At 41.8% G+C, this 15019-nt stretch overlaps 1 protein-coding gene across 5 annotated transcripts in view; it reads right to left on the bottom strand.

Annotated features, from left to right (window-relative positions):
* Positions 1-8406: 8406 nt before the first annotated feature.
* The window catches only part of cep162 (centrosomal protein 162), a 137491-nt gene continuing 130878 nt past the window's right edge, over positions 8407-15019 (bottom strand). For all 5 annotated transcript variants that reach the window (XM_041188619.1, XM_041188618.1, XM_041188616.1 and 2 more), the window contains 2 exons: positions 13436-13570; positions 8407-10121 (listed from right to left, as the gene is read on the bottom strand). In XM_041188619.1, coding sequence (XP_041044553.1) covers positions 9903-10121; positions 13436-13570 — 354 coding nt within the window. In that variant the 3' untranslated portion in view covers positions 8407-9902. The remainder of the gene's footprint in view (positions 10122-13435; positions 13571-15019) is intronic.

Here is a 15019-nt window from a genome sequence, read left to right on the forward strand (position 1 = left end):
ACAATCCTCTATCACTATTGCTGTCCCATATTTTTCTCCCCCCTGCCCCACCCCCTTGTAGCCTCACCACTTGTGGTGCCATGGACTTGGCTATTGCTGCATTCCCCTGAGAAAACATCTCCCCCGGCAGTAACCAAAATGGAAAATCTGTTAGAGAGGGAGATGGACCCAAGGGACTCCTGCACTACCTGCCTGGTGCCTTTACTCTGTCTGGCAGTCACCCATTCCCTTTCTGCCTGTGCACTCTTTACCTGCAATGTGACCACATCACTGTACGTGCTATCCATGAAGATCTCAGCCCTGCGGATGTACCACAGTGACTCCAGCCACAGCTCCAGATCCAAAATGTGGATTTCAAGTAGCTGCAGCTGGAGACACTTCCTGCTTATGTGGTCACTATGGACACTAGAAGTGTCCCTGACTTCCCACATTGCACAGGATGAGCATTCCACATGACTGAGCTGCCCTGCCATGACTTGCCCTTAAATTACTTCCTTTACTTTTACTTCCTCTAGTTTAGAGGATATTAAGGACAGTAGAAATACTCACCAAGTGCTACTTACCAAGGCTGCTGCTCTTCTTTCTGAGAAACAGTAGAAAATGAAAGGATCACCAAACTCCTTCACTCACCATCTCCAAAGCATGCATTCAAATGCAGCCTAAAGCAGCACTCCAGTGCAGACAAAAGAAGCACTGTAGATGGCTTGCTTTTATGCTGTTTAAATCTAGCTTCTGAAAACCTGTTTAAGCCAGTTAACTAACTAACTAGCTGCAAGCAGAGCCTGAATGAGCCCTGTTTTAAAGCTGGGCTAAAACTCATCTTCCAAACCAAAGAGCAACTTTTAGTTAATTGCTTAATTAAAGAAAGACTGGACTATAGGTAGAAATTAACCCTTAAATTAAATTAACCCTTAAACTCCCTCATTTGCCAAACTCAAATGCAGTCCAAAGCAGCACTCTAGTGCAGACAGTAAGCTTCTCTTTTATTCTTTCCTGCCAAAATGGACAATTTCACATTTTCCCACATTAAACTCCATTTGCCAGATCTTTGCCCACTCACTTAAGCCATCTATATCTATTTGTAGCCTCCTTGTGTCTTCTTCACAACTTACTTTCCTACCTACCTTTGTGTCATCAGCACATTTGGCAACCATCCCTTCATCCAAGTCATTGATATAAATTGTAAACAGTTGAGGCCCCAGCACTGATCCCTGTGGCACACCACTCATTACATCTTGCCAACCTGAAAAAGGCCTATTTATGCCAACCAATTGGTTAGCCAGCCAATCTTCTATCCATGCCAATATGTTATCCCCAGTACCACAAGCTTTTTATTTTCTGCAATATCCCTTGATGTGGCGCTTAATCAAATGCCTTCTGGAAATCTAAGTACAGTATATCCACTGGTTCCCCTTTATGCACAGTGCATGTTGTGTCCGCAAACTCCAATAAATTGGTTAAACATGACTTCCCTGTCACAAAAACATATTGACTCTGCTTGATGACCTTGAACTTATCCAAGTGTCCTGCTACAGCTTCTTTAATAGTTTCTAACATTTTCCCTATGACAGATGTTAAGCTAACCGGCCTGTAGTTACCCGCTTTCTGTCTCCTTCCCTTTTTGATTAATGGATTACATTTGCTATCTTCCAATCTAATGGGATCTTCCCCAAATCAAGGGGTTTTGGAAAATTAAAACCAATGCATCAACTATCTCACTAGCCACTTCTTTTAAGACCCTAGGATGAAGTCCATCAGGACCCGGGCAGTTGTCAGCCCACAGCTCCAATAGTTTACTCAGTACCACTTCTCTGGTGATTGTAGTTTTCCTGAGTTCCTCCCTACCTTCCATTTCCTGTTTTACAGCTGCCTCTGGAGTGTTACTTGTATCCCCTATAGTGAAGACTGATGCAAAATACCTGAAACAAAAACAAAAAATGCTAGAAAAACTCAGCAGGTCCGACAGCATCTGTGGAAAGGAAGACAGAGTTAACGTTTCGAGTCTGTATGACTCTTCATCAGAACTAAAGAGGAATAAGAAATGTGGTGTCAGACCTGCTGAGTTTTTTCCAGCAATTTTTGTTTTTGTTTCAGATTTCTAGCATTTGCAGTATTTTGCTTTTATCTTAGATGAAAAATATCTGTTCAATTCATCAGCCGTTTCCTTATTTTCCATTATCAATTCTCCAGACTCACCTTCTATAGGATCAATGCTCACTTTGATAGCTTGTTTCTTTTTAAAATATTTATAGAAACTCTTACCATCTGTTTTTATATTTCTGGCTAGCTTTCTCTCATACTCTAATTTTTCCTTCCTTATTAATCTTTTAGTCACCCTTTGCTGTACCTTATATGCTATCCAATCTTCTGGCCTTCCATCTATCTTTCCACAATTATACGCTTTTTCTTTAAGTTTGATATTATCTTTAACCTTTCTAGTTAACTACAGTTGGTGTGTCTGTCCCTTGGACTTTTTCTTACTCATTGGAATGTAACTATTCTGTGTATTCTGAAATATCCCCTTAAATTTTTGCCACTGCGTCTCTATTGACCTATCCCTTAACCTAATTTGCCAATTCACTTTAGCCAGCTCTGCTTTTATGCCCTCATAATTGTCCTTATTTAAATTTAAAATCATTGTCTTGGGCCCATTCCTCTATCCTTCAAACTGAATGTAAAATTCAATCATATTATGAGCGTTGCTACCTAGGGCCACCTTTAGTATGAGGTCAGTAATTAATCCCGTCTCATTGCACAATACCAGATCTAGTATAGTCTGCTCTCTGGTTGGCTTCAGAACATGCTGTTAAAAGAAACTATCCCGGAAACATTTTATGAATGCATCTAGGCTACCTTTCCCCATCTGACTTTTCCAGTCTACATGTAGATTAAAATCTCTCATGATTATTACTGTGCCTTTCTGACAATCTCCCATTATTTCTCCTTTTGTGCTCCACCCTACCACGTGGTTGCTATCAGGGAGTCTGTACACCACTCCCACAAGTGACTTCTTGCCTTTGCCATTTCTCATCTCCACCCAAAAGTTTTCACATCCTGGTTTCCTGAACTTAGATCATCCTGTCTATTGTGCTAATACCATCATTAACTAACATAGCCACCCGTCCACATTTTCCTTGCTTCCGTCCTTCATTAATGTCCTATACCTTTTAATAGTCAGGTCTCAATACATGTCCTGCTGCAGCGATGTTTCTGTAATGGCTATCAAATCGTACCTATTTATTTCTATGTGCGCTCTCAGTTCATCTGTTTTCTTTCAAATGCTTTGTGCATTCAGATACAGAGTCTTTAGTTTGATCCTTTTATTCTTTTTATAACCTCTAGTCTGTTCTGCTGATTTGCTGTTAGATTTGTAATCTCTATCCCTTCCTGTCATGGTCTGTTTTTCATTTCCCGTAGCTGCGAGCACCTTGTGGATTTGTTTTCCCAAAACAAGTTTAACGCTTACCACACTTCCACTAGCTGACTAATGTTAAACAGGGCCAGCCCACAGCAATGACACCCCACCGGTGGCCTTACATAGGTGAAAGTGGGACTTTCAGTCTGATTGGCCAGTAGCTCGAGCAGTCACAGCAGTGTCAGAACTCAGTAGCAGATGCAGTTAGGACTGCAAGGGGGCCCCGGGATGAAGACAACTTGGATCCCAGAGAGAAGTAAGTCAAAAGGGTTATTAGAAGGGAAGGGGCGGGTTTTGGAGCCAGGCAGGAAGTGACAAAGATGGGGGTAACAACTTGGGGCAGAATAGATTTCCCCCAAAGTGCACTGCTTTGAAGGAGGCAGTACTTCCCCCATTTTAACCAGTTTGGTTCAGAATACGGTCTATCCAGTCCCACCCACTTGCTCATGTCAATTATGGTGTGGGCAGCATAATTTTCAGTTCAATAGGCTTGTTAACAAGCTCAGTTGCCCATTAATTATATTTTCAAAAATGGCGGATGGGCTGTCAATATGGTGCTTGCCCGCCTACCTTTTTATGGAGACTGGGTCGGGGTGGGCGGGAAGCTGGCCGGTTGGCCACCCAAAGACACGCCCAGCAAGGGGCAGTAAACTCTGGCCCATAAACAATAGAATCAGAGGCCTTGTCCAGCATCATCAAGAACAGTGAAACACCCAATAATTGCATTCCAACACTAACAGGACTATGGATGACAAGACAGGCACAAAAATATTGCCAAGATAATTCAAATGATAAAAAAAAACCCTAGAATCTCCGTGTGAAAGGAAGTCATGTTTGACTCATTTACTGGCGTTTTTTGAGGAAGTAACAAGCAACGTAGATAAATGGGAAACTTTGGATGTGCTGAACTTGGATTTCCAGAAGGAATTTGACAAGGTACCACATCAAAGAGCTCACCATTGCAAAAGATTAGGCTGAAGCATTTGCAACAATCTTCAGCCAGAAGTGCTGAGTGGATGATCCAACTCAGCCTCTTCCAGAGGTCCCCAGCATCTCAGATGCCAGTATTCAGCCAATTCGATTCACTCCACGTGTCATCAAGAAATGGCTGAAGGCACTGGGTGCTGCAAAGTCTATGGGCCCTGACAATATTCTGGCAATAACACTGAAGACTTGGGCTCCAGAACGTGCAGCACCCTTAGCCAAGCTGTTCCAGTACAGCTACAACACTGGCATCTATCAGGCAATGTGGAAAATTGCCCAGGTATGTCCTGTATGCAAAAAGCAGGACAAATCCAACCCAGCCAATTACCACCCCATCAGTCTACTCTCGATCATCAGGAAAGTGATGGAAGGGGTTATCAACAGTAGAACAAAGCAGCACTTGCAGAGCAATAACCTGCTCACTGATGCTCAGTTTGGGTTCCGCCAGGGTCACTCAGCTCTGACCTCATTATCGTCTTGGTTCAAAAATGGACAAAAGACCTGAACTCCAGAGGTGGGGTGCCCTTGACATCAGGACAGAATTTGACCGATTGTGGCATCAAGGAGCCCAGGCGAAGCTGGAGTCAATGGGAATCGGGGGAAAACCCTCTGCTGGTTGGAGCCATACCTAGCACAAAGGAAGATGGTTGTGGTTGTTGGAGGTCAATCATCTCCGTTCCAGGACATCACTGCAGGAGTTCCTCAGGGTAGTGTCCTTGGCCCAACCATCTTCAGTTGCTTCGTCAATGACCTCCCTTTCATCATACGGTCAAAAATGGGGATATTCGCTGATTATTGCACAATGTTCAGCACCATTCGCAACTCCTCAGATACTAGGTAAAATTTTTAGCTTGGTGGGCGGGCGCCTGCCTGACCTGACCGAGCATAAGATGGCGCGCAATGATGTTGGCTGAGCGTCCTGATGTCATTGTGCGCTTGCGTGATATTTCGGTTGGATGGGAATGTACTGGAATTGGCAGCGTATCCACTGACAATTAAAAGGCCTATTAAGGCCATTAAAGAGTTAATTAAAATAAATTTTTCGCTGTCCATCGAACCTTACGGTTGGCGGCAGGTAATAAGGCCAAGCAGCCTTTGCACGTTTTTGGAAACTTCATCCACTGGTGGGATTAGGTTTCCAAAAGCAAATAAAAATAAAATAAAAACTTTATTTTTTCATTAATGGACATTGTCCAGGTCTTGCTGCATTTGGGCGTGGATTACTTCAGTACCTGAGGGGTCATGACAGGTGCTGAACATTGTGCAATCATCAGTGAACATCCCCACTTCTGACCTTAAGATGGAAGGATGGTCATCGATGAAGCAGCTGAAGATGGTTAGGCCAAGAACATTACGCTGAGGAACTCCTGCAATGATGTCCTGGAGCTGAGATGACTGACCTCCAACAACCACAACCACCTTCCTTTATGCTAGGTGTGGCTCCAACCAGCAGAGAGTTTTCCACCTGATTCTCGTTGACTCCAGTTTTGCTAGTGCTCCTTGATGCCACACTCAGTCAAATGCTGTCTTGAGGTCAAGGGCAGTCACTCTCACCTCACCTTGGGAGCTCACCTGTTTTGTCCATGTTTGAACCAAGGCAGTAATGAGGTCAGGAGCTGAGTGGCCCTGGTGGAAACCAAACTGGGTGTCAGTGAGCAGGTTATTGCTAAGCAAGTGCCACTTGATAGCAATGTTGATGACCCCCTCCAGCACTTTACTGATGATCGAGAGTAGACTGATGTGATGAGGCGGTATTTGGCTGGATTGGATTTGTTCTGCTTTTTATATACAAGACATAGCTGGGCAATTTTCCACATAGCCGGGTAGATGCCAGTATTGTAGCTGTACTAGAACAGCTTGGCTAGGGGCGTGGCAAGTTCTGGAGCACGTCTTCAGTACAGTTGCCAGAATATTGTCAGGGCCCATAGTCTTTGCAGTATCCAGTGTTTTGAGCCATTTCTTGATTTCACATGGAGTGAATCGAATTGGCTGAAGACTGGCATCTGTGATGCTGAGGACCTCCTGAGGAGGCCCAGATGGATCATCCATCTGAAGACTGAAGCAAAGGCTTCAGTGATGCTTCAGTGTGCTGGGCTCCTCCATCATTGAGGATGGGGATATTTGTGGAGCCTCCTCCTCCCGTGAGTTGTTTAATTGTCCTCCACCATTCACGACTAGATGTGGCAGGACTGCAGAGCATAGATTTGATCTGTTGGTTGTGAGATCGCTTAGCTGTATGTCACTTGCTGCTTATGTTGTTTGGTGAGCAAGTAGTCATGTATTGGAGCTTCACCAGGTTGACAGCTCATTTTTAGCTATGCCTAGTGCTGCTCCTGCAATGCCCTCCTGCACTTTTCATTAAACCAGGGTTGATCCCCTGGCTGGATGGTAATAGTAGAGTGGGGGAATATGCTGGGCCACGAGGCTATAGGTTGTGTTCGAGTACAATTCTTCTGCTGCTGATGGCCCACAGTGCCTCATGGATGCCCAGTCTTGAGTTGCTAGATCTGTTTGAAATCTATCTCATTTAGCACGGTGGTAGTGCTACACAACACAATGGAGGGTATCATCAATGTGAAGGCAGGACTTTGTCTCCACAGCGACTATGCGGTGGTCACTCCTACTGCTACTGTCTTGGACAGATCCATCAGTGGCAGGCAGGTTGGTGAGGATGAGGTCAAGTATGTTTTTACCTCTTGTTGGTTCCCTCACCACCTGCCACAGACCCGGTATAGCAGGTATGTCCTTTAGGACTCAGCCAACTCAATCAGTGGTGGTGCTGCCGAGCCACTCTTGGTGATGGACATGGAAGTCCCCCAACCAGAGTACCTTCTGCGCCCTTGCCACCCTCAGTGCTTCCTCTAAGTTGTGTTAACATGGAGGAGCACTGATTCACCAGCTGAGGGAGGGCAGTACATAATAATCAGCAGGAGGTTTCCTTGCCTATGTTTGACCTGGTGCCATGAGACTTAATGGGATCTGGAGTCAATGTTTAAGACATGCAGGGTAACTCCCTCCTGACTGTATACCACTGTGCTGCCACCTCTGCTCGGTCTGTCCTGCCAGTGGGACATCACATACCCAGGGATGGAGATGGTGGTGTCTGGGAAATTATCTATAAGATATGATTCTGTGAGGATGACTATGTAAGGTTGTTGATTGACTAGTCTGTGAGACAGCTCTCCCAGTTTTGGCACTAACCCCCAGATGTTAGTAAGGGTCGACAGGGCTGAGATTGCCGTTGTCCATTCCAGTGCCAAGGTTGATGGTGGGCGGTCTGTCCGGTTTCATTCCTTTTTTGTGACTTTGTACAACTGAGTTGCTTGTTAAGCTATTTCAGAAGGAATGTAAGAGTCAACCACATTGCTCTGGGTCTGGAGGTCACATGTAGGCCAGGCAAGGATGACAGATTTCCTTCCCTAAAGGACATTAGTGAACCAGATGGGCTTTTACAACAATCGACAATGGTTTCATGGTCATCATCAGTCTTTTAATTCCAAATTTTTATTGAATTCAAATTCCATTTGCCCTGGCAGGATTCGAACCTGGATCCCCAGAGCATTACTCTAGCCTAGTGACGATATCACTACAACATCGCCTCCCCAGGAAATGGTGGAGCAGGCTCGAGGGGCTGAATAGCCTACTCCTGCTCCTAATTCCTATGTAGAAACCATTCACTTCTCACTGGACTGACACTGAACAACTTCAGTGCTCACTTTAAAGTGCACTTTCAAGTTCAAGTTGGGCCAAATATCATATCATTAACAGGATCCTCTACAACATTAATTTGCAGACCTAAATGGCTGTTGTAGGAACAATTGGCATTAAGTTCAATGGGGTGCCTCATGGCAACAGCAAACTTTTATAAGTTTCATGAGGCTAATGGCAGAGATGTGCACATCATCCAACAATTTAAGGAACTCATGACATATTTCTTTTGTCGTGCAATTTGCTAGATTTTTAAAAACTAATTAATAATGGAAAGTGTTGCTAATGTGTCATTTATTTTAACGCATTCTCTACATGGTTATAATTACAAACTTTTGTTGCACATCATGCACCGGATTTTACTATGAACATTTCATTTAAACATTTTTCCTTTTTTCAGGGAAAACACAATATTAAAATAGTTATGAATCTTTGTAAAATTTATTTCCTTGAATATCTATATACACTGAATGCACAGGCCTAGGTTTACCTATGATTTGTGACATGCCGCCGAAACTGATGCATAAGTACAAATACTGCTTTAACTGAAAGGCAATAAAAAGGCAGAATTGACACTTCAAGACTGAACAACAGTATTTTGTTGACCAAGTAATATGATTTCCTACAATTCTGCCAACGCCAAAATGTATATTTAAAAAAAATCTCCAAACTGTTGTGCATTCCCAAAAGAAAATTTGAACTCTAGGGCAATCATTTTTTAAGATAACATACCAAACACTCCATGGTTAAAGAACATACCAATGCATAGCTAAGATGCTCATATCAAAACAATTATATGTACAACAGTGAGCAGAGATTAATGGATCACAGAATTAAAAGAAAGCAATGCCTTATAACTGTTCTTGTAAATCATGTTTGGCTCATTTTTACTTTTCCCTTCAGTTTGGACATATGCCATTTTTGAATAACTATTTTGAAGGTGTCCTTCCCTCTTGGAGTTCGGTCATAAATTATAAGTGCAAAAATAATTTAGAAAAAAATAGCTAAACCATTAATGCTTCAAATTCATCACGGTTGTATACCAGGAACACATAATGGCCCTGAAATTAGACTGGAATAACAGCATATGATTGACTAACACATTTGTCTGAAAATCCTCTCTGATATTTTTGCAGATAAAATAACCCATTTAAAACAAATAGGCTAATATAGCAGAACATACAAATGTGTGGTGTTTGTACATTTGAATTCTATGGTATAACTATTGCTTTTAGGTAACTATTGTGACGTGAAATAAATTGCAGGGCCACAGGAAAATGGTTGGAGGACCAGGAAAAGGCATGGAGGGGTGGGGAGGATACCTGGAAAAGGTGGGGGGGGCTGGGAAAAAGTTGGGAAACTAGGATAAGGTGAGTTGCTCTTGCAAAGAGTTGGCACAGACGCAATGGCTTGAACCATTCTATAATTCCACTCCACGTGTTTATTTTGCAACGAGGGGTAAATACAATATTGGATAATGTGTTTTTTTGAGATTTATGATGTATTAATACACCAGGATATGCTGAGGGTTCTGAATCAATTAAAAAAAAAATAAAATGTGCTCCAATAATAGTCTTATAATAGGTTTAGTCATCAGCAGTTTTTAAACCAAGGAGGTTAAACAAAAAAAAATCAGGAGCAAGCTGTGGTAAACGCATTTCTTCCAAACAATTTAACACCTTTGCACAAACAACAAAGCTTTCATGAACAAGCAGCATCATGGAACAACTTCAAAGTATGAATACAAATTCCAGTAAGAGATTCCATAACGTAATAAGTTAATTATTTTATAGTATTACAATTGCCTAGTAACTGTTGAGATATTTTGTCTTGTGGAACTAGGAGCTGGAATAACAACCCCTTGTCTCTGCAGTTCACGGAGAACATCCAGTATTGAGTCCAGTTCTGTTCTGAAATTTTCCAGCTCATGATTTTTAAACTGTGCTAGCTTCTTCCACTTCTCAACCTCTTGAATTTGTTCTGCATCAGCACTGTGTCGAGCTTGTTGCATTAACTATTAGCAAATCAAACAAAAAGGTAATTGAAATCTGATAACTATTTAACAATCACTTTTTCAATGAAAAAGATGACTTAAACCAATGCTACAAAGCAGAAAATGGCATTGATCAAAAGACAAAGTAGAAGCTACAAAAATATCAACTGTATACTCAGGTTTCTATTACTGGCTTAGTGGGCAAAGGATTGTTCAATTTTGACACCTGTGCATTTTACTTAAAATGAAACAGTATATTGCATCGCACAGCAAACATAATATGCATAACGCTGCACACAAGTGTGGGCTTAGAAACTAAATATGCACCACTGCACTTAACCTGCACTCCCATGATCAGCAAGAGCCTCCTGGGGCTTGCCTTATATCTTTCATGAGATGGAGAGGCATTTTTGATACAGGATTCCTGAATTGGCTATGCTGCCTTTTGAAGGAGCTACAGAGGTCGGAGCAAAAGAGAGGGGATTGGTACATGTGGATGAGTCCAGCAAAAAAAGACAAGCTGTGTGTGTCTGATGACCTATTCTTGTCCTAAGTACATGACAGAAGCTTGACTTGCAAATGTTAGCATTTTCATTTTACATTCTTTTAGTTCATGGGGTGTGTGTCACTGGGAAGATCTGCATTGACTGACCATCCCTAATTACCCATTAGAATGTGGTGGTGAGCTGCCTTCCTGAACTCCTGCAGTTCATGTGGTTTAGGTACACCCACAATGCTGTTAGGAAGGAGTTCCAGGATTTTAAAAAATGTGGGCATTGCTGGCTAGGTCAGCATTTATTGCCCATCCCTAATTGGCCTTGTTCAGAGGGCATTTAAGAGTCAACCACATTGCTGTGGGTCTGGAGTCACATGTCAGCTAGGCCAGGTGAGGACGGCAGATTTCCTTCCCTATAGGACATTAGCGAGCCAGATGGGTTTTTATGACAATTGACAATGGTTTCATGGTCATCGTCAGACTTTTAATTGCAGATCTTTACTGAATTAAAATTTCAAACCCAGGTCCCCAGAGCATTCCCCTGGGTCTCTGGAATACCAGTCCAGTGACAATACCATTATGCCACCACCTCTTCGTGATCCAACAACAGTGAAGGAACAGTGATATATTTTCAAGTCAGGACGGTATGTGACTTGGGGGGTGAACTTGCAAGTGAGGATGTTCCTTTGTGCCTGCTGCGCTTGTTCTTCTAGGTGGTGACGGTCACGGGCTTGAAATGTTCTGTCGAAGGAATGAAGAATGATACTCCTGCCAGCAAGACCAACCACCACCACAGCCAGCTTGCTGAACAGTTCAAAGCCTCGCCAACACAACCATCGACATATTCAGCTAATGGGATTCACCACAGACACAAGACAGCTGGTCAAAAATGATTTTCCTAAATCAATAATAACCTAAAACAGATCATATTACATGGGTTCACCTCCACTGATCTATATTGCAGCCTGTGTAGCACCAATCTTGGTAGAATGGATGACTAAATATTGGTATGTTTACCATGCTCATTCAAATATTATTCACCGAACATAAACACATTTAAATAGACAGGAACTGAATTAATTTTAAAGTTAGCACCTCCACTAACTTTGTTGAGGTGGAGTGCTGACTGTCTAGAAGAAAGATTGTGTCTTTCACGCCCTCGGGCTATCCCAAAGCATTTCACAGCCAATGAATTAATTTTCAAGTCTGCTAAGGGGTTGTGTTTGATATCAAGGAAATGGTTTGGTTGGCTCTCTCAGGTCTATGACAAGCCCGCAATCACAATGAGGACATAAGACAGCTGCAAACTGATTGGTCAGCTGATGAAGTGCCAACTAATCTTGCTGGTGAGTTGCTAGAGAGGACAGAAGTGGACTGAGTGGGTGGGGAGCAGCAGTGAGGGAGGCAATTTATCTACTCAATTATCTGCCAATTTCTATCTTCTTCAGGGTAACTTCCTCCATCATGCTGGATAATTAAGATTCCATTGAAAAAAATTTAAAAACGGGTATGCAAAATGCTTTACCACGTCAAACAAAAACAAGCACTAGTTGAAAGATGTAATTTTTATTTAGAAAGGTTACAGAGAAAGGTTTACCATAATGCTCGGATGAAGGACTTCAGTTATGGAGGAGAGATTGGAAAAGTTAAGACTGCTCTCAGAACAGAGAAGTTTAAGATGTGACCTAAAGGGTTTTCAAGATAGTGAGAGATTCTGGTAAAATAGATGGAGAAAAACTATGGATCAGTAACCATATTTAAAAACAATGACAAAAGGTCTACAGGGTAGACAAGAAGAAATGTTTTCACTCAAGAGAATGGTTGGAACCTGGAACTCTATCTGAAAAGATGGTGGAAGTTGATTCCATCAATAATTTTTAAAGAGAATTATCGGGTACTTGAAGATGACGAACTTAGAGGGTTAGGGACAAAGACCGGGGATGTGAAACTAAATATGACTGCTCTTTCAAACAGCCAGCATAGGCACATTGAACTGAATGGTCTCCTCTATGCTGTAAGTTTCTAGGATTCTCTTTTAATATCACTATAAATTATCCAAAAAAGTTCAAGTTAAGTATTTATCTCTTAAATCATTTTATTTTTGATGTTTTCTTCTCTTATTTGTGTTCAGAGCCCTCCTTTCCAAATTTTCTGCCTGGTTATCATTTAAATCACTTTGGTTATTATATTTCCAAAACAGGGTAAAATTACTCCCATCATGATGTACTCTTCCCTCATACAATGCAGGATTTATTTACACAGGCACAAAATTCTCCAAGTAAAATTTGAAATTTAGGTTTCAGATAAATGAGCAAAATTTCTTTGCATTAGACACACATGATCTAATCAGCAGATTAAACAGATAGTTGTTACTTAAAACAATCTTTTTTGTCATATGGGTGAATGATACTTTTGTTGTCCAAAAAATTTAAATTACACAGTTTCTCATTTCATTTCTGTAATTACTTTCCTGCCTTCTTAGATGCTGAGAGGATTTTTCCCTCATGGGGAAAACTTAGAACGAGGGGGCACAGTTTCAAAATAAGCGGTCTCCAGAGATGAGGAGGAATTTCTTCTCTCAGAGGGTTGTAAAACGTTGGAATTGTTTTACCCAGAGAGCAGCAGAGGCTGGGTCATTGAATACATTCAAGGCTGAGTTGGACAGATTTTTGATTCGCTATGGAGTCTACAAGGGGAAGGCAGGAAAGAGGAGTAAGGCCACAATTAGATCAGCCATGATCTTATAGAATGGTGGAGCAGGGTCAAAAATCAAAAGGCCCACTCCTTCTCCTATTTCTATCTTCTTACTCATACCACTTGGGAGTTGGCTATATAGTACCTGCTGGAATTCTTGCTCTCTTTGAGCATACTTGATCTCCATCTTCTGAATTTTCCTTTCCAGGGCCAAGAAGTGCCTCATCTCTGGACTGTGATTCTCTTTGGCTTCTCTAAGTTCTTCTAGAAGCTTGGTCATCTGGGAGTTGAAATTTAATTAAATATAAATCACAACTCATTGTTACAAAGATGTGTATGCTTTATTATAAAAAGCATGAACATGATTCTGCCAACAGGGAAGGAAAGATGCATCTTAATATAATGCCTTACCAGAGACAAAGTGTTTCATATAAGATGAACTAATCACTACTGAGGCAAATGTGACAGTTGTTTTTAGGCACAACTGTATTAATAGACTCATCATCATCTTTAGATTTACTGATGAGTAATGAGTCAGATTTAGTTAATTGCATAACTTTGTGTGAACATTTTTTAAATTGCTAGCATAATATGATTAAGTTCAATGGAGTACTTTACAATGTAAAGGGGAAAACACAAAACAGTTACTAAGATTCTACATGTATGTATGCCTGACTTCAATGCCATGAGACAGGGATTGTCCACAGTATACTGCGGAAACCTGTTAATGGATAACAAGGTAGAAAATCAGTGGGAGGTGATCAAAAAAGAATTTGTAATACAAAACCAGTTTATACCCCTAAGGAGCAAAAACTCTACTCACAAAAAATACAGTCATTAGATGAGCAAAAGCGTAAGAGATGACATAATACTAAAAGAAAAAGCAAACAAAAATGCAAAATAATCCAGATTCTGCAAATGGGAGAGATGCAAAGGACAGCAAATGTGTCAAAACAGATAGGGAGTATGAAAAAAAACTTGCAAGGGAAATCAAAATCAAACCAATTTTTAAACAATTTTATTAATGCCTTTCCTCGAGTTTGTGTTGCACTTTATTGTAACTGTGTAGGCAGTTCAGTTTGGAGTGGTTAATGAAACTGGAATGGAGAAATTAAGAAATTCTACATCAAGGTGAAAATGGAATTCTACCCTGCCAAAGTATTTTTGAGGTCCAGATAATCTTGAGTTGCAATTCCTCCTACCATGCAGCAGCACACTCTTGTCATAACTCCAGCAAGAAAGCTTGAAAATAGGTTTGATCCTGGACAGGATGGCCTGCATTCAGTGGTCCTCTTCACTGTCACAAGGCTAGTGGCAAAGGAGTGGGGTCAGGGACTCCCCATGCTCCAAATATCTGTGACTTTGGTTTCACAAAACACATGTACGGAGTGTAGTGGTTATCTTACTGGACTAGTATTCCAGAAGGCTTGAGCAATAATAAAAGAGAATATGGGTTGGATTTCTGCTACCGAGGTGGGTAGCTCAAGGTATCCCTACTTGGCAGACACACCTCAGTTTAAAGTGCCCTGACGTACAAGATTTTCGCTTGGGGGCAAGGGGAGTGTTGATGCTGCGGGATAGAGTCAAGCCCAGAGGCAGATCCCAGGCTGCCATTGGGGTGGGGGGAGTGCTGAGGCGGGCTGGTTAGAATGCCCGCCTTGGTTCTCTTGGATTTCCTCCAGTTGTAACAAAGGCAGTTAGGCCCTCTAGCCCTCACCTACTCGTGATG

Source organism: Carcharodon carcharias, chromosome 5 (assembly GCF_017639515.1).
Source record: "Carcharodon carcharias isolate sCarCar2 chromosome 5, sCarCar2.pri, whole genome shotgun sequence".
NCBI classification, from domain to species: Eukaryota; Metazoa; Chordata; class Chondrichthyes; order Lamniformes; family Lamnidae; genus Carcharodon; species Carcharodon carcharias.